The following is a 20,584-nucleotide window of genomic DNA, read 5'->3' on the forward strand; positions in this document are numbered from 1 at the left end:
ATCACCTCCTGCTAGCAATTTCGTTGTGGTTCTAACCAGTACTTCCAGATAAGAGAAACAACCAGTCCTGCCTCCACACCTGCGTTTTTTTAATCTTTGCCAGGCTAAGCTTGCATTTTTAACTCTTTGCCAGGCTAAGGAAGCTTCCCAACCCTTTCCAACCATCTCAAACCATCCGAAGTTCATCCGCCTGTTATTTGTGCCTCTACTTGAGTATCTCACCACCCTTAATGCTTTTCTCCTGTGAGACACTTGAAATCGTTCCCTTAATTCTATAGGTAGGAAATTGAGGACAGCAGAAAACACTATCTGGTGTATATTATAGGCCCATGATACAGCTGCAAACATATATCTCCCCACTAGACCATTCATGTTTCTCCATGCCAAAGTTAGCTTTAATGGTGGGTTAATCTAAGCATAGAAAATTTGACACTGGAGCTATCAGGTAAGAGTATTATCAACTTTTTTACAAAGAGATAAGAGAGGCCTGGATCAGGTGGGAGCCTGGTAAGGCTTGGAATGCAAAAAATAAAAGAAGAGTATTTTCTTTGTAATGATGCATTACTGAATAGCAAAACAAACAACAAACAACCCTCCCCCCCTAAAAAACTAAAAAGGCAGCCATGCCAAGTCACCGCCTCCACTGCAGATTCCAATCTGCCCTTTCATCTCCATGTTTCCTTAACTGTCATGGCTGAATGACAGCCAGCCTCCACCCAAAGCCACCACGAGGCTAGTCCTTGCTTCCGACTTTCTCCTGCTGCCCAGTGCCTGAGGTTAACCTGAGCAGGGGCTCTGCAGGCCAGCAAGGGGAGGCTGTGGTGCATCCTAGGATTCCTCCATGTGATCTTCCATCAAGGAGCCATTCGGATAGAAACTGCACTTGCGGTCACCTGGCTCTCATGTCTGCCTGATGTCCGTTTCTGTAGACAGCTTTATCTTCCTCAGGCTCTCTTTGACAAGGATGAACTCAGGCCGGCCATCTTGCTCGCCCTTCAAGACCAGCTCCCTTTCATACTGTAAAGGAGGGGAAATGTTCAACATCTTTTCATTGGTTCTAGCCAAAGAGACAATTCTGCACAAACATGAGGCTGCAGCCTATTGCAAAACCAACGCCCCTATTGTTTGATTAAATGAAAGTCGTACACTCACACCTGAGCTTCATTGACACTGGATTTAGCAGCAATTTTGATAGGACTGAAAATGCTTAAGGGAGGCATTGCTCCCCATGGTTCTCTCTCTCTCTCTCTTTCTCTCTCTCTCTCTCTCTCTCTCTCTCTCTCTCTCTCTCACACACACACACACACACACACACAGCTTATGTCCCATTGTCACTTCTTTTTTTATTTTTTGCATTTTCAAAAACAGCATATTTAACTCCCCTCCCCCTGTCCCACTTACAATGTGTGTGTGTGTGTGTGTGTGTGTGTGTGTGTGTGTGTGTGTGTGTACACACACACACACACCATATGACTTCCCTTCCACCCTTTTCCTGGTTCCTTTGCTTTTCTACTACTCCGCTTAATCCACATCTTTTTAATCATCCAATTTGTTATCTATTAAATACTGTATTTCAACTCTGCTGGATTTACTCGAGACCTGCTAAGCTATGTTTTTGCTTATATTGGTTCTTAACATATTCAGTAAACATTGTCCATTCCTCCTTGTATTCCTTATCTTCATTTTTTCTTATCCTGTTCGTCAGACCTGCCAGTTCAGCATATTCAAACGTTTTACACTTCCTTTCTTCCTTAGTGGGTTCTATACTTGCTCTCCACCTTTGTGTCCCATTGTCACTTCTGATTAAAACTGATTTGGTATGTTTTTGAAACAGTAAAAACACAGCAATATCTGCTTACCAGAAGGGAAGAGGTGCCTGGAGGACAGGGTCTGCGTAATATCAAAACTGTGTGTGTGTTTGGGCCTGGAAGGAGAACTGGCTATCTTTACTTCTGAAGATGAACGATGGAGAAGGAACTGAGAGAGGAGATGCTGGTCACACCTGAGGGGAAGGCTGCCACAAGGGAGAATGTAGATACTACATCCCCTAATAATCCTGGGAACTGTAGTTTAAGGGTGCTGGGAATTGTATCTCTATGGGGGTAAAATGGATTCTTTGTGATTAGATGCTGTTTTTGCTAGGAAGACAAATAAGCCTTGATGAGCTGGGTGTGTGTTAGGGATTAATAATATGGACTGATCACAGTAGGATGAAGGAGGTTATAAGACAAACTTGATGTTGTGATACATCCAGAAAAACTAACTGGGGAACGGATGGTAAAGACCTGGTCAAGCTTCTGCTGTCGTTTTCTTAGCTCTTCTTCCAGATCTGTCAAGGGCTTTTGGGTTTCTTCCTGCTGCTTCAGCTGCTTGATTCTTCTGGCTTCTAGAACTCTCTGAAGCTCGGGCTTGTGTTCTGGAAGGATCCCCCTACAGAAAGGACAACGCAGCACAAAAGCAGAAGTTGATGAGCCTTTCTTCTCTTCCACAATGCCTGTTATTCTACACCCCCTCCTTCATCCCATTGACTTTCACCAGATTCCATGATAACCCAGGGTTCTCCTGACAAAATATTATATTTGGGCACATGCTTAACTTATCAGACCTATGAAGAACTAAATATGGGCTCTGTAAGAATTGGACTGTTACGGTATATTCCAAGCCCTCCTCCTCCAGTGCCCAGTCAAGTCGATTGGGAGTCCCAGTGTGGTTTCTCTCCTGTGTATTGGGCAAAAATCCCTTTCTTATTTGGCTTAGTGGATACCCCGAGTCGCCATACTAGATGCTAGATTTAAGTGCTTTTGAGAGATATCTCATGGAACCACACCCAACAGAGATTGTGCTACTAAACCACAGAGCCTAGGGCTTGCCAATCGGAAGGTCGGAAGTTCGAATCCCCACGACGGGGTGAGCTCCCGTTGTTCGGTCCCAGCTCCTGCCAACCTAGAATTTCGAAAGCACATCAAAGTACAAGTAGATAAATAGGTACTGCTCTGGTGGGAAGGTAAATGGCGTTTCCGTGCGCTGCTCTGGTTCGCCAGAAGTGGCTTAGTCATGCTGGCCACATGACCTGGATGCTGTCTGCGGACAAACGGCAGCTCCCTCGGCCTATAGAGCAAGAGGAGCGTGCAACCTCAGAGTCGTCCACAACTGGACCTAACGGTCAGAGGTACCTTTACTTATAACTATGACAACTCTACCCATGAAAAAGAGGACACATCCTGGAAAAAGAGGACATATGGCAACCCTCTGGAATCTCCTAGGTTCTACACCACCCTGGTATGATTCAGAGCAGCCCCTGCCCTCTGGCAGCCTTGGATTGTCACGCCAACGGTCATGTAAGATTGATTTGATTCCCCGCCTTGTTCCCAATGCAGATCTTCACTCAACTTTTCTTCCCTGGCCAGGGAGGCACCATTTTGTGGTACACCTCAGGGGCCAATGCATGGTATGTTCTCTGTTCAAAGCTTTAGTGCCTAAACTACTGCAATTCCTGGATTAAAGACACTCTCACCTCCTTTGAGTGAAAATCAGTTCCCGGTGCAACTCCCGATGGTGCTTGGACTCCCTCACTGGGTTTGGCAGTTTCTTAGGCTCAATGAGGCTCCTGTGGCTTTCAGATGCCTGGTAGGTGCCATGCTCAAAGCTTCTGCTGTCTCCTTCTGGAACATAATGGCATGACAACAGTTTTGAAGCCTTCAGAAAATTCATTACAAATTTTCCTCTCTGCTTTCGTACTGTAAATTGGCTACAAAGCTGTTCAGCATCAATTTGTTGAAAGTATTTTTAACCTGCTCTTCTTTAAGGGTTCCAGACTGGTGTAAAGTAGGACCTAATGCCAACAGCACTCTCCCCACAGAGAGTCATTCTCTCTTCCCCTCTGAATCCCTGGCCTCACCCACTGAAGTTGGGGGAGTCAGACCCCCAGCGTCATAACACCCTGAAGCTGCTCCCTCTCTGGTCCGTGGGTGGGGCTAGGTTGGTCTTCCCGTTGCTGTTTTCTTGAGGCATGTTGTCCCCTAACTATTCCAGTAGTGAGCTGTGGAAAGATCTCTAAATGTTAATGAAATGGCTTGGGTAGGCATATCATAGTGTAGATCAGGGGTCAGCAACCTTTTTCAACCGTGGACTGGTCCACCGTCCCTCAGACCATGTGGTGGGCCAGGCTATTATTTTGAAGGGGAAAAAAGGCACGAATTCCTATGCCCCACAAATAACCCAGAAATGCATTTTTTTAAAAAGGACACATTCTACTCATGTAAAAACACCAGGCAGGCCCCACAAATAACCCAGAGATGCATTTTAAATAAAGGGACACATTCTACTCATGTAAAAACATGCTGATTCCTGGACTGTCTGCAGGCCGGATTGAGAAGGCAATTGGGCCTGCGGGCCTTAGTTTGCCTACCCATGGTGTAGATCTTCCTCAATATCTGGGGCTTACTGAATGACTTGGTTGAGAACAAGGCAATTCACATGCAGTTGAAGTGTGGGCTTGAATGCTCTTCCATTTCTGAGATCCTTTAAGACAGGGTTGGCATTGTAATGCAAATGACACATCAGGTCAGTCACAGATGGTCCACTAAGACTTCTGTTATGTTAAGTCTTCCACACAGATTATTATTATACAAATGCACCCCCATGTGGCGAAACCACAAATTCCACCACTGAACATTTCAGTACCTGAAATCTATGGTTGCTACCTCTTTTTTCACCACTCCGGGGCACATTTATACCATTATTTAACCATGAAAACCTTGATAAACTGTTTATAACTCCATTAAAAAATGACCATGTGAATGACATTTAAAAGAGGAAATTTTATGTGGGTTTTAAAAAGGTTTCACAAGGTGATGGAAAAGCTGAACAGAACGGAATGAACACACGCGGTACTGGCAAGGACCTGGAAGAGAATCACCCGGCATTCCCTACCTCTAACAAGGCAGCCCTGCCTCCACTAGCACAGAGCTAACAAGAAGCTAAATAAAGGGGCACACTTATTTTGATCATATGCAAAAACCCTTTAGACTCCAAAAGAGTACTTGGGGCAAGTTCCAATAGTCACAGGCTGAATAGACACCATCCTTCTATGCATCACACAACAGACTTTTGCTGCTATGGCCAATTAATACATTCAGTGAGTAAGAGGAACACAACCCCCATTTTCCCACCCCCCCCCCCAGGTCGTAATGCTTGCATAGTTTCTCCCCATATTTATAACTGCTCCCTCTGCTTTTTGCTTAGGACTGTAGGACAGACAGCTGGCCCCCACCCATGCATAAAGGTAAACGCCACATGCACTTCACTGCCCACTTTTATCCTTTGCCACACCCACCACTGGCATGCACTCCCCACGTAAGAGAATGTAGCCCTTGGATTGAAGAAGCTACCCCCAGCCTGCTGTGAAATACTCTTACCTGGGTTCAGACTGCTCTTCTGAGTTCTGTATTCACCCTGGAACAGAAAAGGCAGCATTTCAAAAAGCAATGGATCAACAAATGCTTGCACTTCTGCTTTCACCACACTTGCGTCCCAGGGATATAGTGCTCACCCTGGTTTGGTTTCCTTTGAAAGGAGATCATGGGAGGCTTATGACATTTTATAATATTGCAGTTTGTTTACAAATATACAAATGGAGGCAAACAGCTGAAACACTCCAGTGCCTGGTGCTCGATCTCCAGCTCTTTCACTGGCCAATACATGAAGGTTTTATACCAAAGTCTCTGTGAAAAATAAAGCTCTTTGCCAATGTTACTAAAGTGCTGTGAAATTAGCAGGTGAAAGGAGCCAGACAGAATAAAATGCAGACCATATTTGGGCCAGTCACTATAACATACCCTCTAGCTGAACCAAAATCATTAGAATAACCTTCATAATCACCTGCCTGCCTTCTATTGGAAAGGAGTCCAGATACTACAGTTCGCTTCTGGCTCTGGAATACCCAGCTGCCGCTCACAGACCTTCCTTCTTTTGCAAATCAAGCTTTTCTGTCATCCACAGTGCTAATAGGCTGCCTTACGTCTGATGCCTGTGCATTTTCCTAACCCCATGTTACTTTCTGTATGACATTAATTTGCCCAACTCTTCTATTTTGCTCTGATCATTCACACAGGATCATCTCAACCTGATGAAGCTATTCTGGATCCCTCGGTCTCTCTGTGCAGCTTTGAAAGATTAGGTTTTCCATCTCCGATGAGATTTCCCTTTTAAGCCACTGCTGATTAGCCTGTCATCTGTCAGGCTCAGGTTTGTGGCCGCCTCATCCAAAGTAAACAATGCAAGACTATGATAATGGCATAGATGCCAGCAGGCCTACCATGCCTGTTCCCAGGCATTTAATGGACACTGAGAAGATACTAATAATACATGGGGGGGCATTATACAAGAGCGTTCTGAGCTTCTGCCCAGGCATCCTCATTACTTTTCCCCTGCATGGTCTTACAGAGGAGCAAATGAGTACTTCTGTTAATGTACCTGCACATAGACTTTCAGCAGGTCAGACAAAACCAACCTCTATTTCTTCTACATCCTAATTATATGGAGCTGCGGGCAAAGCAGAACATCCCTAACACATATCCAGGGCCCGTCCAATACATTTTGCTGCCTGAGGCAAAGGATATGATAACACAAACAATCTCCTCACCACATATTCCACCATAGAGAAGCTGACCAGACAGACAGTCAAATCTTACTTCAACACTTGTGGTGAGGCAGTGTCCACCATTGAAACTGAGGGCAACAGGTTAGCTCAGAGCATGCTCTGTCCTCCAAAACCTTGCTGCTGCCTGTTCAGTCACTGCCCTGCCTGATACCCACTTGCTGCCTGCTCAGACAAAGGATGCCTCAGCATCAGTCATGTGTGTCAAGAAATGCATTCACATACATAGTGCCTACTGGGGTGTGTAGCCTGGGCTGGCTGCCTCTCTTCCTGTTTGCTAGGTCAAGGCTCTGCACTGGGAGAGACTAGGTGAGACTGCTGGCCACTGCCAGAGTGTCAGTTCAGGAGGATGGAAGAAATGGCTGGGGGGGGGTTGGTTCAGGAGCAATTGGGGGTGGGGCAGTTGCATTCACTACCAGAGACAGCTGCTTCCCTCCACCTAATCATAGGGTTGGCCCTGCCTGATCCTTACAGGTTTAAATCTCCAAAGACAAACAACACATTTGCTAGAGGAATGTACTACAGCAGCAGCAGCAGATTGAATGCATCATTCAGGGAAAAGACAAACATTCCTGTTAGGGATTTCTTAGATGCCAAGTTTTAGCAGTTATGCTTAAAGAATAGCATGTGCTGCTCCCCTTCACCTGATGTGGCTCTTTCCCTGGAAAACTAGCTCAGCTGCTTTAAAGTTGTCTGCAAAACCATCATCTCCATGCCTATGAAGTTCAGGAACATAAATGCAGCTTCATCAGTATTCCTTCTGCCTTTAGACCCAATCTCTCCCCTTTGATTAGATTTGAAATGTTGATCAGTGTTGCTTTGCTCTGCACCGATTAAAAGCTCATCCATACTGTTGTTTAATGTGGATAATGTGCCCTCATTAGTTCTCCATTGTCCATATGACGTTTTCCTTCCCACACTTTCCCCTCCCTTGATCTGGATTTTTTCATACCCTCTCCTTTTCAGAGCATTCCTATGAGCAAATCCTGGTTGAGGGAGGGGAACTTGTGGGAAGGAAGTGATACGGAGATAGTCCTATGGATGGTGGAGAATTCATGGAGGTACAGGAAACTTACTACCCACATTAAGCGACAGTTTGAGCGAGCCCTAAGAAAGACAAAGTTTCATCTTGCTTCAGCTGCAGTGTGAACAAACCATCTCTAAAAGTAGCCTTTCTGGCAGATCTACCTCATCCTTTTCAATTAGGATTTTGGTTAGGTGGCTGTGGAGAGGAAAGGGGATAGGTTCAGTGGATCAACGTAAGAGTGAAAATGATGACTAGACATAGAAGCAGGATTAAGTATAATCTAGGAGTTTATCCCTGCAGGAGGTTGTTTTGCGGGGGCAAGAACTGTTTCCTTCACCTGTATGTAACAGGACAGGTCTGACACAATTACTTTTTGCACCATAACAGCCCTGTGTTGAAGAGAGGTCACCAGAGGATTAACACAAAGCATGTGTATGACACTATGTCCATCTGCACTGTGGGTGAACAACAGTTCCCATCTTTTGCACTTCTGAGAAATATGACAGCACCGTTTTCTAGTGTGTGAGATGCCACATCCTCTACATAGTCCAGATGTAATGGAGGGTTTCGTCTTTCTGTGAGTAGCATAACAATTGAACAATATGTTTATTCCCTATCTTGGCTTTTCAGTAAATGTAAGAGAACTGTGTGGTTCACTGCTAGAGGAGGGTAAAGGTAAAGGACCCCTGGGCGGTTAAGTGGGGGAGGAAGGGAAAGGAGAATGTTAGCCGCTTTGAGACTCCTTAAAGGGAGTGAAAGGCGGGATATCAAATCCAAACTCCTCTTCTTCAAAGGCGAATATGGGGTGCGGGAAATACAGGAGACAGAGGAGGAGAGGAAATATAAAGAGAAATTGCTTCTGAGGCAGAAGCAGCCTTGTTGGTGCTCACATTTTTTTTTTTTTTTAAATGTCTTTGCTCTCACACTGTAGGACACCAGTGTGGGGAGTACTTAGCCCCTAATGAAGCTCGAATAGTGAAATGGTGCAGCTATAGGGAGTACAGTAGTCAAGGAAGATTCAGTGGCCAAGCTGGGTGGCTGCTGTTCATGGAATAGAGGGGATGGCATCTTGTCCTTCACTTCAGGAAGCAAAATGACTTGGGTCAGCCCTGAGGTCTAATTTACAGTATATTGTTCATTTCAGATTTAAATTATTATATTTAGTTAATTACCGGTATTCATTCAGACTACACAAAGCCCATCCACTCATCAGTTTAGAAGCAGTCAAGATGAAATGATTAAGCCCAAATAAAAAGGTCATATAGTATTTCTAAGAAAAGCTCAGGGTTAAGCTTCCAAGAGCCCCCAGCAGAAGAATATTCCACAGTTGTCAGCCATCAGAAACACCTCTGCCTCTCGAGAGATTGCTTTATAGATTGCCGTATTGCCATGCTTCTGTTGTCATGTAGACTTAGTTCAAAGACTGTATACGCAACAGAATGTGACCGTCTGGTCAAAATGATCTCGTCATGATGTCAGGGATATGACAGACACAGGCTTCATCCCCTTTATCGGACCATCAACAAGAAAGCTACTCACCCGTTTTGACTGGGAGGCCCCCATGGCTCTGACTGGAGGAAGCTTTTCCCTCCTCACTTTCCTTTCCTTTAAAGCTGTGGAACGTTGTCTCTGAAGTACTTACTGTGCCAGAACAGTTTAGCACTGGGCTTCACTTTCTTCTAGAAAAACACCTGTGAACCAAGTCCTCCTGTTGATTTTCTTGGCAGCGGAGACGGTAATGTGATTGTGGATGGGCCCTGCTTCTTTTAGCAGGCTCTTCACAAAACCTATTAAAGCCCTTAGACTAATCCCTGGGTGTGTTGTTGGATGTAAAAAAAAAAAAAGGGGGGGGACAGGTGTCATGTGACACGTTCCTTTAAGAACCTTTGGCTGATTAAGCAGAGGATGTCATTTTCCAAGTCTGGAACGCTGAAACATTTCCTAGGGTATCAACAAGGTTCAGCAGAAAATGGATTATTGAATTATGCACCCTTTAGATTATTACAAATCAGATAAAGTTGTTTGGGCTAACATCTTAACAGAGCAATCCTAAACACCTATTACATTGCTGGGTCTGATGATTTGCTATTACTGCTATAGCTCAGCTGAGAAAGGGGCGCACACACGGGTAGAAAATACCAAATTGGTGGGAACATGGCAGACATGGCCATAGCATCTCTAGAAGCTTCACCAGTGCTGCTGCCAATGCCCATCTGCTGCCCCCATACAGTGGCAGCCAATTAACTCACTACAGACGTGACCCCAGTGCAGGAATTTTTTGTTCATGCCATTTATGAAGATTACATTCTGTTACACTGCATTTTGTGATTCTGTACCAGTGTATGAAAAATTGCCATTCCTAAATGAATCCAGAATCTTTGGAATTCTGGAACTGCCTCCAGTTTCTTTTCAACAAATAATATTCTCAATAAAGGGAGGATGGGGAAGCAGCTTGTATAACCCACATCTTTTATTTTATAGCACAATCCTATACACACCCACTCAAAAGTCACAGTAAGGCTGTAACCTTATTCACAAGGCGACTTCCTTCTGAGTTCTCATTGATAAGACTGGGCACTTCATTAGTAGTTTTGTGCATGTGGTTAGCATAGCAGTGTGACTAGAGATTAGAATGCTACTGCTACAGCACTATTTTTAGTGTTATATGGCGGGGGCGGGGGCGGGGGCGGGGGGAGGTGTCTGCTTACCATTTCCCTACCAGATGAGCCTTTTGTTTTGGCCAGATGGCTTAAATTGGAGATGCACAATAACCGGTACCCATCCCTCTAGTGAAAGCATAATTTCTATTGTGTCCATTATCCCTTCTCTTCTTTCTCCCACTAGTATTTGCCCTATCCATAGAACTTCTATGTGGAAATGGTTTCACATGCTCTGAGCCCTTTACGCTACCCCATGAAGATAAGAAAGCAGCCTTACCTAGTTAAAAACATCATTAAAAAATCAGTCAATCTTGGAATGATGTGGATCCCTATTGACCTCTTTTAGAATGGTAAGAATGCACTGTATCTTCATACAAGTAAGCAGTGGATTTGGGGAATGGGGCTGACTGGATGGTTGAGATTGCTCTGAATCTTTGGAACTCCCTACCCATTGATATTTAAGCTGACACACTATATTGCTTTAGACACCTGCTGAAAATGTTTATATTCCAGCAAGCCTACCCAGACATTGTGTGTGTGTCCTGATTTTATGTTTTTTATTAGTAATTACTTTTTATTATTCTTACACATTGCTTAATTTTTTTAATTAGGTGGTTTTATATTTTTTAAGTATCCCACCCTTTTATGCTGGTCTATGACGTCTATGATGTGGGTGGCACTGTGGTCTAAACCGCAGAGCCTAGGGCTTGCTGATCAGAAGGTCGGTGGTTTGAATCCCCGTGACGGGGTGAGCTCCCGTTGCTCGATCCCTGCTCCTGCCCACCTAGCAGTTCGAAAGCACGTCAAAGTGCAAGTAGATAAATAGGTACCGCTCCGGCGGGAAGGTAAACGGCGTTTCCGTGCGCTGCTCTGGTTCGCCAGAAGCGCCTTAGTCATGCTGGCCACATGACCTGGAAGCTGTCTGCGGACAAACACCGGCTCCCTCAGCCAATAAAGCGAGATGAGCGCCGCAACCCCAGAGTCGTCCGTGACTGGACCTAACAGTCGGGTCCCTTATGACCGTAATAAAGAATTGTATTGTAAGTGGTTTATATATTTTTTTGTTTTTGTTTTAATTGTATGTGAATATTGAGAAGCATTGCAGTCTGTTAGATTATTTCATCAGTAGTGCTCGATTAGGTGACAGCTCTTGGAAGTACAGTACAGTATAAGTCCCTGTCTGAGGAACGATTATAATGCACTGTAACTCCTACTCCCCTGTCTATAATATGGAGGTAAGTAACACTGGACTACATGGCAGGGTTGTTGTAAGCGTTGCTCCCCGCATTAGCTATGAGAAAATTATAACAATATTGAGCAGTTTATTTTTCTGCTACTACAGAATCATCTGCATGGCGATTAAGAAAAAATAGCTAGAAGAAAGGTGAGCCCGCCCCATTCACATGTTCGCATCCCACAAGAAGATCGAGTTCCCGTCCCCTTTTTTGTGTGTGTGGCTGCCAAACAGCACTTCAACAACACAGTCCCGGATTTCTGCACTTTTTTTTCAAACAAAAGACAGCACGAAAACAAAAGATAGCAGGAAATCCGGTCGCGAGACCCGCCGCTGACAAGCCGGGGCGCTCTCGAAACAAATCGACCAGCCGTCCTTCTGCTAGTGCTGCCTTGATGCCGCGACACGCGCACCCACCTTTCTAGGAAGAGGCGAACCATAGAGAGCGCTCCATCGCCGGAGCTCTATTGGCGGCCCTGGAAGTTCCGGTGCCGCGCTGGCCGTTCGTTCATTCTGGGCGATGCGGTGACGAGACCTGGTCTGGGCCTTGCGGGTTTCCGTCATGGCTAACGGTGAGACGGGTGGGGTGGGGGTTTGCCTCAGCGGGGGCTGCCCCGCAAAGTGTCCCTGCGCCTTGTTCCTCCTCCCTGACTAACTGCCAACCCCACCTTCCAGAGCGGGGCGGCGCCCTCGGGGTGAGGGCCAGAGGCTGGCCTGGGGGCTTCTTCGCTAGACACCCCTCCCGCCCGCCACCCTTAAGAGCCTGGAGGCCCTGACTCAAGACGGCCTCTCTCTCTCTCCCCCCTTGCAGTGTATTCGCTGGACGGGCTGCTGGTGTTCGGGTTGCTCTTCGTGTGCACCTGCGCCTACTTCCGGAAGGTGCCTCGGCTGAAAGTCTGGCTGCTCTCGGAGAAGAGGGGCGTCTGGGGAGTATTCTACAAAGGTAAGCCTCTCGCTCTCAACCCCAGGGGTCAACCGGGAGGGAAGATGAAATGGGTGGGAACAAGTCTGGGCAGCCTTCACAAACTGCCAGGAAGAAGAGAACGTTCTTTGCCTATTTCACGCTATAAAATGTTAAACGAACAAACAAACTTTCAAGGAAATGTTCCTGACAGTTGGTAGAATGGAGTTAAGCTTAGGAAGCGTCTGCATTGTGACTTGGGACGCATCACAACAGGCTTGTTTATGTGATCGGTCGTTTCAGAGAGTAGAGGTTTGTTTGGTTCTCTGGTGAGTTTTGATAGCTGGTTTTTTTGAGGGACATGGGGAACCACTTGTTCCTAGGATCTCTAGGTTAGAACAGGGCAAGTGCATAATAAATCCTGGTTCTCAGCTTCATTCTTTTAATTGCTTAAGAGCAAACAAAATTGTTAAGGCTGCTGTAAGAAAAATATTAACTTCAGTAGAACAGAACTTAGTAAGTGGTAAGCAACAAGTACGGTACTCAGTGAGGTAGAATTTCTTACTGTTCAGTTCAGACAGAATTTGCATCTCTCCCCACCCCCATTAACCATTACTAATATTTTCACTAGGCAATTACTTGGTGGGGAATTTGGATTTCCAGCATAGTTGAGTTTGATGCCCTTGCTTAAGTTTATGTGGTAATAAAGACGATCTAGTGCTTATGCTTAATTCTAACAAAAATTCGAAGAGGTAATGTGTTACAACTTGTAAATGTGTAAATGTCTCTCTTATTTTCCAGCGGCAGTGATTGGTACTAGACTCCATGCAGCAGTGGCAATATCCTGCATTGTAATGGCTTTTTATGTCCTCTTTATAAAATGAATCTCAGCACTTCAGATGGACAGTGTTGTTTGAATGAAGATGCTAAAGAAGGCATATCTCTTTTGCTTCAGAGGACAAAATATATCTTAGAGGAACTGACACAGAACCCTGCACAGATGTCAAGGGGAAATTCTTCTATGACCAAACCTTTTTTGAGACCAAGGGAGTGGCTTTTATAACAGCAACCATCCTCTGTGCTTCTAGTAAGCTTGAAAATGATCAACAAAGATTGTTTTATGTGCAGATTCTTAAAATCAATACTACAATTTGCACAAGGAAAACCATCAAATGTTTGTGGCAAATGGAAGTGAAGTGTTTCCAGAGTCTGGCACAGTATAGAGGGGGGAAGGATTTGCATTCCTGGTGTTTTAAAGGGAATTGCTCTAAATCCCAAAAATGTAATAATGAACAGCAAAGTACAGGTGTGGATTTTGCTTTCATTGGCTTTTTTTCTTTTATTAATGCACTTTTAAGATTGGAGGATAAAGCTATCATAAAAATTAGTAACTGGATATGGTAAACTAGCTAGTAATAGAGTAAAATCTTTGCACAGTTCAAAGAAGTGTTTATCCCTTGAAGGAAAAAAACAATCTGAATCACAAAGGAAATAAAATGCTGTTTGGTGATATATTTGCACCACCTTGGCATAATTAACAGCCTTACCACCTCTTGCAAACAGCCAAGAATGGCTGGAATGCTGCAGGTTCTGTAGCACACAATTAACAATTGAAAACAATTCAAACATACCCAGTTTTTGGATGTTGCTGTGTAGGAGAAAGCAATGGGGACATATGCTGTTACATAAGTTAATAGATGTTTAAATGTTTAAATTACATTTAAAGATTGTAACTTGTATATTTTGGAAAGTGTATAGACTTTAAAGGTGAAAGATTTATGTTTGCTTTCTTTTTTTAATGATTCCCTTTTATGTTCTTTTTCTTCTTCACTGTCCTTATTTGAATTGTACTCCCTTTTAACCTTGTCCTTACATTATAGGAAGTCATCATCTAGAGTAGAAGCAGCTACAGTAGAAGCAGTAAAAGTGCATGTTTTATTTTAAGTTTTCAATGTTGAAAACACTTGATGGACAGAAATTCACAAGTAACTTCAGGACTGGGGCAATTTTTTAAAATCCATAGTTTGCATAAAACTGAAAAGGCAAGTTTGTATGTCATCACAGACAGGAACTGTCTCTTACCGCATTTTTATAAATTGGCAAGAAGTACACTGGAGCCCTAACTGGGTCTTTGGGTATTTCAGAAGTATGTGTGTGAATAAACCTGCCTTATTTTTCTTCCCCATACTTTGTATCTAATAGCCTCTTGACATTTTATTTCTTATTTTCATGGGTGGGAACTGAAGGAATATGAATGAATTCTACGAGTTGCATGTTCCAGGGAACTGAGAAAGCAAAAACCAAGTTTAGTGCTCACATAATGTTCAATTCCTGTTTAGAGTGGTATTTGATTTGAGAGTGGTTTTATGATACTAAAATTAAGATGTTTTCAACTTCAAAATAAGTATAAAAGCACAGACTCAATGCAATACAGAACAAATAAAATTGTATCTAAAAAAGGTAAAGGACCCCTGACAGTTAAGTCCAGTTGCGGCGCTCATCTCGCTTTACAGGCTGAAGCAGCTGGCGTTTGTCTGCAGACAGTTTTTCCAGGTCATGTGGCCAGCATGACTAAGCTGCTTCTGCACAACGGAACATCGAAACCAGAGCAGCGCACGGAAACACTGTTTACCTTCCCGCCGGAGCAGTAGCTATTTATCTACTTGCACTTATGGCGTGCTTTCAAACTGCTAGGTTGGCAGGAGCTGGGACTGAGCAACAGGAGCCCACCCCGTTGCGGGGATTCGAACCGCTGACCTTCTGATCGGCAAGCCCAAGAGGCTCAGTGGTTTAGACCACAGTGCCACCCGTGTATCAATTGTATCTACCAATTGATAAAACAGTACTGTTATCCAAACATTTCTGCTGCAGTTTAGGATGCAGTGCTGCAAATAAGGCAAGTTTTTTCTTTGCCTGCTAATCAATATTCTAATTTCTGCTATGTAAGCCAAATACCTATATTTATCTAGTGACTGGAGGAAAGATTTGGGCCTTAAGTCCTTGTAAAGATGATCATTTGCTTTCTAGTTCTGTTTTTTCCAAGGAATGTAAGTAACTTTACAAGAGATTGAGAACCCATAATAACAAGTTTAGTTAATACGTACATGTTCTGGGGATGTGTAAATCACAACACCAACCAAAACTCTAACTAAGAACCAAGGACTGCTGTTGGTGGGAGTGTTCCATAAATGTGCCAGGGACAAATCTGAAATATCCTGTCTTCCTTTACTTCTATTCTTTCCTTCTGAGAGGACATGAACTGTAGGAATTGAACACAGCATTCAGCTTGTCAGGCTTTTAGAAAACAGTATTTTTATACTAATGGTGCTATATAAAAATTTATGACATTTTTAAAAAAGTAGTTTAATATTACATTAGAATTTACGTTTCCCAATATATTTTGTGTGTCCACCTTGAGAGAAACCATGCGAAAGGAGTCATGATACCATGGGTTGTGGTTTTGCAAGTGTTTTTATAAGGATGAAAGCATAACTGAAATAGATCTGTTTAGTGCACTTAAGAAAATGTAACGTTTTGGTACTCTTGCAAAATTTCTCCCTAGTAACAAAGTGTGATACTTTATGAACAAAGCCATGCTATGTACAGTACAAAATCATTTTGATCTGCTAACAGAAAATGCTGTTGAGTTGTCAGTATTGTGTGTGTTTCCAAGCAGCTACAGTTACAGGAAAAATAGTTTTCCTAGCATACTGCTTTGATTCTGATTTTCCTTGCATAAAAATGCAAGAAAGGGAAATATAAATTGAAGAGCCACCTATCCAGTAAGCCTGTTTAAAGAGGTGCAGAATCTGCAAGGCATGTGTTGGAATCATTTGGCCCTCCAGATGTTGCTGAACTTGGAGGTGCCGTCTTGTGCCTGATGTGTCGTGTGTGTGATATCAGATGCACCATGTATGTGTGTGATGTCACATTGTTGGGAGGAGGCTGAGTGGGGAGCCCAGAGCTGCATGACTTCCTCTCTTGCGTTCAGGAGGAGCTAGCAACTGAACAGTGTTGCAATCAGCTTCCTCCAAATTCTCAACATCGAGGGGGCCCTGCCAGCAAATATTGAGGGGGGTGAAGACTCCTCCACCCCTAGGTGTTGGCACACCTGGCTGAACTGCAACCCTCATCAAACCCAGCAAACATGGGCAATGGCTAGGGATAATTAGAGTTGTAGTTCAGCAACATCTGGAGGGTTAAAGCTTCCCCAAATCTCTTGGTAAGGGGAAATTGGCAGCCTTTGCCACTGTGTGAAAAGTTTATGTGCACAATTATACTGTAGGCATGTGTTTAGTGAACTGCTGAAAAAGTAAATAGAACATGTAGCAGGAACCCCCCCCACCCCAATCATTCTGTTTGTATAAACTTCACACACTCACACACTACATACGCCACATTTCTGTTATAAATTCATAGAAAATCAACCATACATCGGATTTGCACTGTTCCATTTTTATTTTACTCCATATGACAAGAACTAACAAAGGGGGGTGGCTTAGTCCTGGTCAGCCATAATCCCTTCACCGTCTCAGCACATCCACAGGAGCCCTGCCCATGCCAACCCTGATGATCCCAGACAGAAGACAATCAAGATCACAAAGAACTTGCATATGGGAGTGGATTCAGCATGGACTGAAACAAAGGACAATGATCAGATCTTCCCTCTGGGGGCAGGAAACTGCAAACTCCCCTTTGTCTCCTGGAAGTGACTCATGGGGAGGGGGGAAGGGAGGAACCAGCCAGGTGACAAAACACTCAGGTTACCACCAACTCCTCCCTCAACCCCTCCTTTCTGTAATGTATGTATGATGTTACCACCACAACTCCTCCCTCAACCCCTCCTTTCTGTAATGTATGCATGATGTTTCTGGGGGTGGGCTTGATCTAGAGGAGGGGAATTTCAAAAGTTTTTATAAGACCTTGCACACTATTCTGGGTCTTTCCTCTCTCCTGCAAGTGAGGGGAATACCCTGTTCCAACAGTTCAATAAAGGCCAAGCCTACAGGCTGCTGTTTTGCTCCAAGTTATCCTGGTTGGTGTCTTTGTTTTGTCCAAGGGAGCCCTCGGATTTTTCCTGTAACAAACATTATATAAAAATGGGAATAGATGGTGTTTTTCTGTTTTCTTCACAGTGCTCTAGCCTGTTCAGCTGCATCTGTATTTTCAGTACAGTTTTCAACCAATATATCAGGAAAGCTTATTGGAATCTTTACTCATGAAAAAAATCTTCAAGAAATTCAAGACATGTTCACTTCAAGGGAGCATGAATTGATACAGCAGTGAGAGCATTCCTAAATATGTCTGTACTTTTAAAAAAAAAATCTATTGGTTTTTATAGCTCAACATATTGAATTCTATCTAGTTAAATAGTCTTTAACACCTTAAAGACTAACAGTTGTATTATGGCTTAAGCTATCATATCATTCATGTTGTATAGTGTGATTATTTGTAAAATCAGTATGAACCACTATGTATCTCTTTTATCAAATCTTTATTCTAGCCTTCCTCTATGAGCTCAGTATGGCAAGCATGTTCTTCACAAGAACCCTGCAATGTAGTTCAGGCTGGGAGAGTGGACCAAGATCATTGTGTGAGCCATTCTATTACTCTTGAAAAGCTTTTATTGCTTGACTTTATACTCCTGATTTCTTGTATAGAGTGGAATGTCAACTTCACACACAACCACATTGAAAGGGCAGGACATAAGCTGGAACTAATTGTTAGCAAGAGAAGGTGAATATGTAAAAGGTGTTAGGCAATTAATGTGTACTACCTTAAAATAATTTTTAAACTTTTTTTTACTGAAATAATGCAGGAATATTGAGAAGAGACCTCAAATGTGCATCTGTGATGGTGGTAGCACATATTTTTGATCTTCTGGTTTGTTTGCTTTTACAAAATGTAAAAGCTGCCTCTGAGAAAGTCGTCAAGCTAGAAATATATTGGGCAAATAAACCTCCTCAGTTCACCATTGGAGGCCATCTGTTTATTTTCTTTATTTTGGTGTTATTCCATCTGCCCTTCCATTGAAAAGTTAGCACTGCATTGCAAAATTCTATGAGTTGTATCTAAAGATGTCCATGCACGATCAGAATGGACTCTACCTTTCTTTGCCCTTCTGACAGCCCTTTGTGTGCCCTCAAAATTTGTTCTGGAAGGTTTTAGCATTCCCAGAGGCAGATTTCAAGAGGAGGATATGGAATATTTTTTCGGAGTTTTGGAATATCTCATAATACTAAACCAGGGCTGCTAAATTTAGTAGAGTGAGTATAGTTAGAATTGTAACTCTAGTTATAGCAAATGAAATATTGCACTGCATGCCATTTAAGTGTTCACTTACAGCCCCTCAACTCTTTATGCAGTGGGTCTTTTTCCATTTCCCATTGTGGATAATTGGAAAGTGATATTCTGCAGGAATGGATATGAAAACAGCTGTAGCTTCTAATATATTTTACTGTTATTACAGAGACTTCAGCCACAAGCCCAAGTACATTTATTATTAGAATTTACTAGGAAACCAATTTTATATAACATAAAGGGACTTTTGTTCTGATTATGTTTGTATCTCTTGTAATAGTGAAAGCAAGCCCAGTTCTTGCTGCTAAGGCAAACAATGGCTAAGTGAACAAGTGTGTGTGTGTGTGCTAGGAAATAAAATAGGGCTTTCTTGCTCCAGACAAACCATGGCACATAGCCAAGATTTGTTCTTGGCTAACAGTGCGTTGTATGGGAGACGAATCACAAGCTGGTTTGGGATGCAAGGATAACCCAGACCATGGCTTTCCTCTCGGTACCATGGCAACGGACGAAGAAAAAGGTTTCTAAAGTTTGCCCCCCGAGTCTTCAGTAAAAATGCAGGGCAGCGAATCTGCGGCTGGCTAGCTTGTCTACCATAACTTTATTCCCATAAAGGTCCGTTGTTTTGCCCTCGGTGGTGACAGCAGCTGGCGAAGAGGGGGGGAATCATTCTTTAAGCAGCACGAGCGCTTCCAAGTTTTACTGCTGTTTTGGGGGCTGGGAGGGAACACAAGCCGCTGCACAGCCACAGATTACGCCACAATTCTGAATGTCACCCCGATTTCCTTCAGGAAACTTCCCCACTTGCACCCCGGAATCTCCGGGGTTGGGGATACTTCCACAGGGAGACCTACAAGCGAACAGGGTCTGCGAATCCTCAAACCCCGCCCCTCTCTTGATAGTTGAGGGTGACTCGAAAGAGGCGGGGCACTCAGCAGGGACCGCGAGAACGCGATCTGCGCGGTTCCCATCATGCAACGGGGCAGGGGTATAAAAGCCGGAGGCGGGGCGCGAGCCGGTTCTTCAGAGAGTAGCCAGGGGCAGAGCGAGTGGTGTGTGGCTGTGGTGGGGCGCGGAAGGTATGTGTGGGGATGCTAGGCGGTACGTGCGGTGCGTGAGGCGTGTGCGTGGGTTGAGTGGCGCGCGTGTGGAGCCCCTGCGCTACGGCACTTCTTTCCTTCATTTACACGTTGATCTTATTTGATCGGGCCGGGATACTGCCGCCTCCCCAGGCCTGAGATGAGAAGAACCATTCTTCCTGCGAAGCCCTCGGGCGCTGTGCAGTGAAGCAGGTGAAGCGAGCGGGCGGCCGTTTTTAGCCGGAGGTGATGAACTGATCAGATAGACGAGGCTGGAGGCTGCGGGGGGGGGGTTCCCTTCCCCCTCCTCCTCCTCCTGGCCAATGTGTATTGGAGCGATTCTGATCCGGCTCGACCGCAGCGGCTCCGCCTCAGCCGCTCCTTTGTTCCTGCCTCAGGCGTCTTCCTTTGCTGCGACAACGCCTCCCCCTCTCCCTCCCCGTCCCTCGCACAAGGCTGCTGGCTTTCCTGAAAAGGCCTTCCCAATAAATGCTAATGAAATTCGCGGTGCGAAAACAACTTGGAACAATTAATTCTGGCATGCTCCCCTCCCCCGCCCCGACTTCATTCCATCTAATGGACTGATGGTGAGATGGTGTTAAGTCCTTAAGGTGCCATAAGCCTCTTCCTTGTGCTATAAAAGGACACTTGCAGGCTCTGTGGAGCCGTGCAATATTTCCCAAGCTGTGCCCATGTCTTATAGGGCTCCTCAAATTATTGCCACC

At 44.2% G+C, this 20,584-nt stretch overlaps 2 protein-coding genes across 5 annotated transcripts; one reads left to right on the forward strand and one right to left on the reverse strand.

Annotated features, from left to right (window-relative positions):
* Positions 1 to 359: 359 nt before the first annotated feature.
* LOC310847430 (protein FAM107B-like) lies at positions 360 to 13,258 on the reverse strand. 4 transcript variants are annotated; one of them, XM_083745253.1, is made up of 6 exons: positions 11,597 to 11,983; positions 9,225 to 9,390; positions 5,418 to 5,454; positions 3,515 to 3,662; positions 2,286 to 2,430; positions 371 to 1,017 (listed from the first exon to the last, which is right to left on the reverse strand). In XM_083745253.1, exons 2-6 carry the CDS (start codon positions 9,246 to 9,248, stop codon positions 901 to 903), a joined length of 471 nt encoding a protein of 156 aa, XP_083601379.1. In that variant the 5' UTR covers positions 9,249 to 9,390; positions 11,597 to 11,983; the 3' UTR covers positions 371 to 900. The 4 variants fall into 4 exon arrangements, with proteins under 4 accessions (XP_083601376.1, XP_083601377.1, XP_083601378.1 ...); XM_083745250.1 differs by lacking the exons at positions 9,225 to 9,390; positions 11,597 to 11,983 and adding an exon at positions 11,997 to 12,371 and having other exon boundaries at positions 360 to 1,017; XM_083745251.1 differs by lacking the exons at positions 9,225 to 9,390; positions 11,597 to 11,983 and adding an exon at positions 10,213 to 11,349 and having other exon boundaries at positions 362 to 1,017.
* On the forward strand, positions 12,010 to 14,667 carry TMEM167B (transmembrane protein 167B). The gene is made up of 3 exons (XM_083745260.1): positions 12,010 to 12,151; positions 12,391 to 12,522; positions 13,282 to 14,667. The coding sequence occupies exons 1-3, from the start codon at positions 12,142 to 12,144 to the stop codon at positions 13,362 to 13,364; spliced, it is 225 nt and encodes a 74-aa protein (XP_083601386.1). The 5' UTR covers positions 12,010 to 12,141; the 3' UTR covers positions 13,365 to 14,667.
* Positions 14,668 to 20,584: the final 5,917 nt, after the last annotated feature.

The sequence above is a fragment of the Podarcis gaigeae genome (assembly GCF_964106915.1).
Source record: "Podarcis gaigeae genome assembly, chromosome: 6".
NCBI lineage: Eukaryota > Metazoa > Chordata > Lepidosauria > Squamata > Lacertidae > Podarcis > Podarcis gaigeae.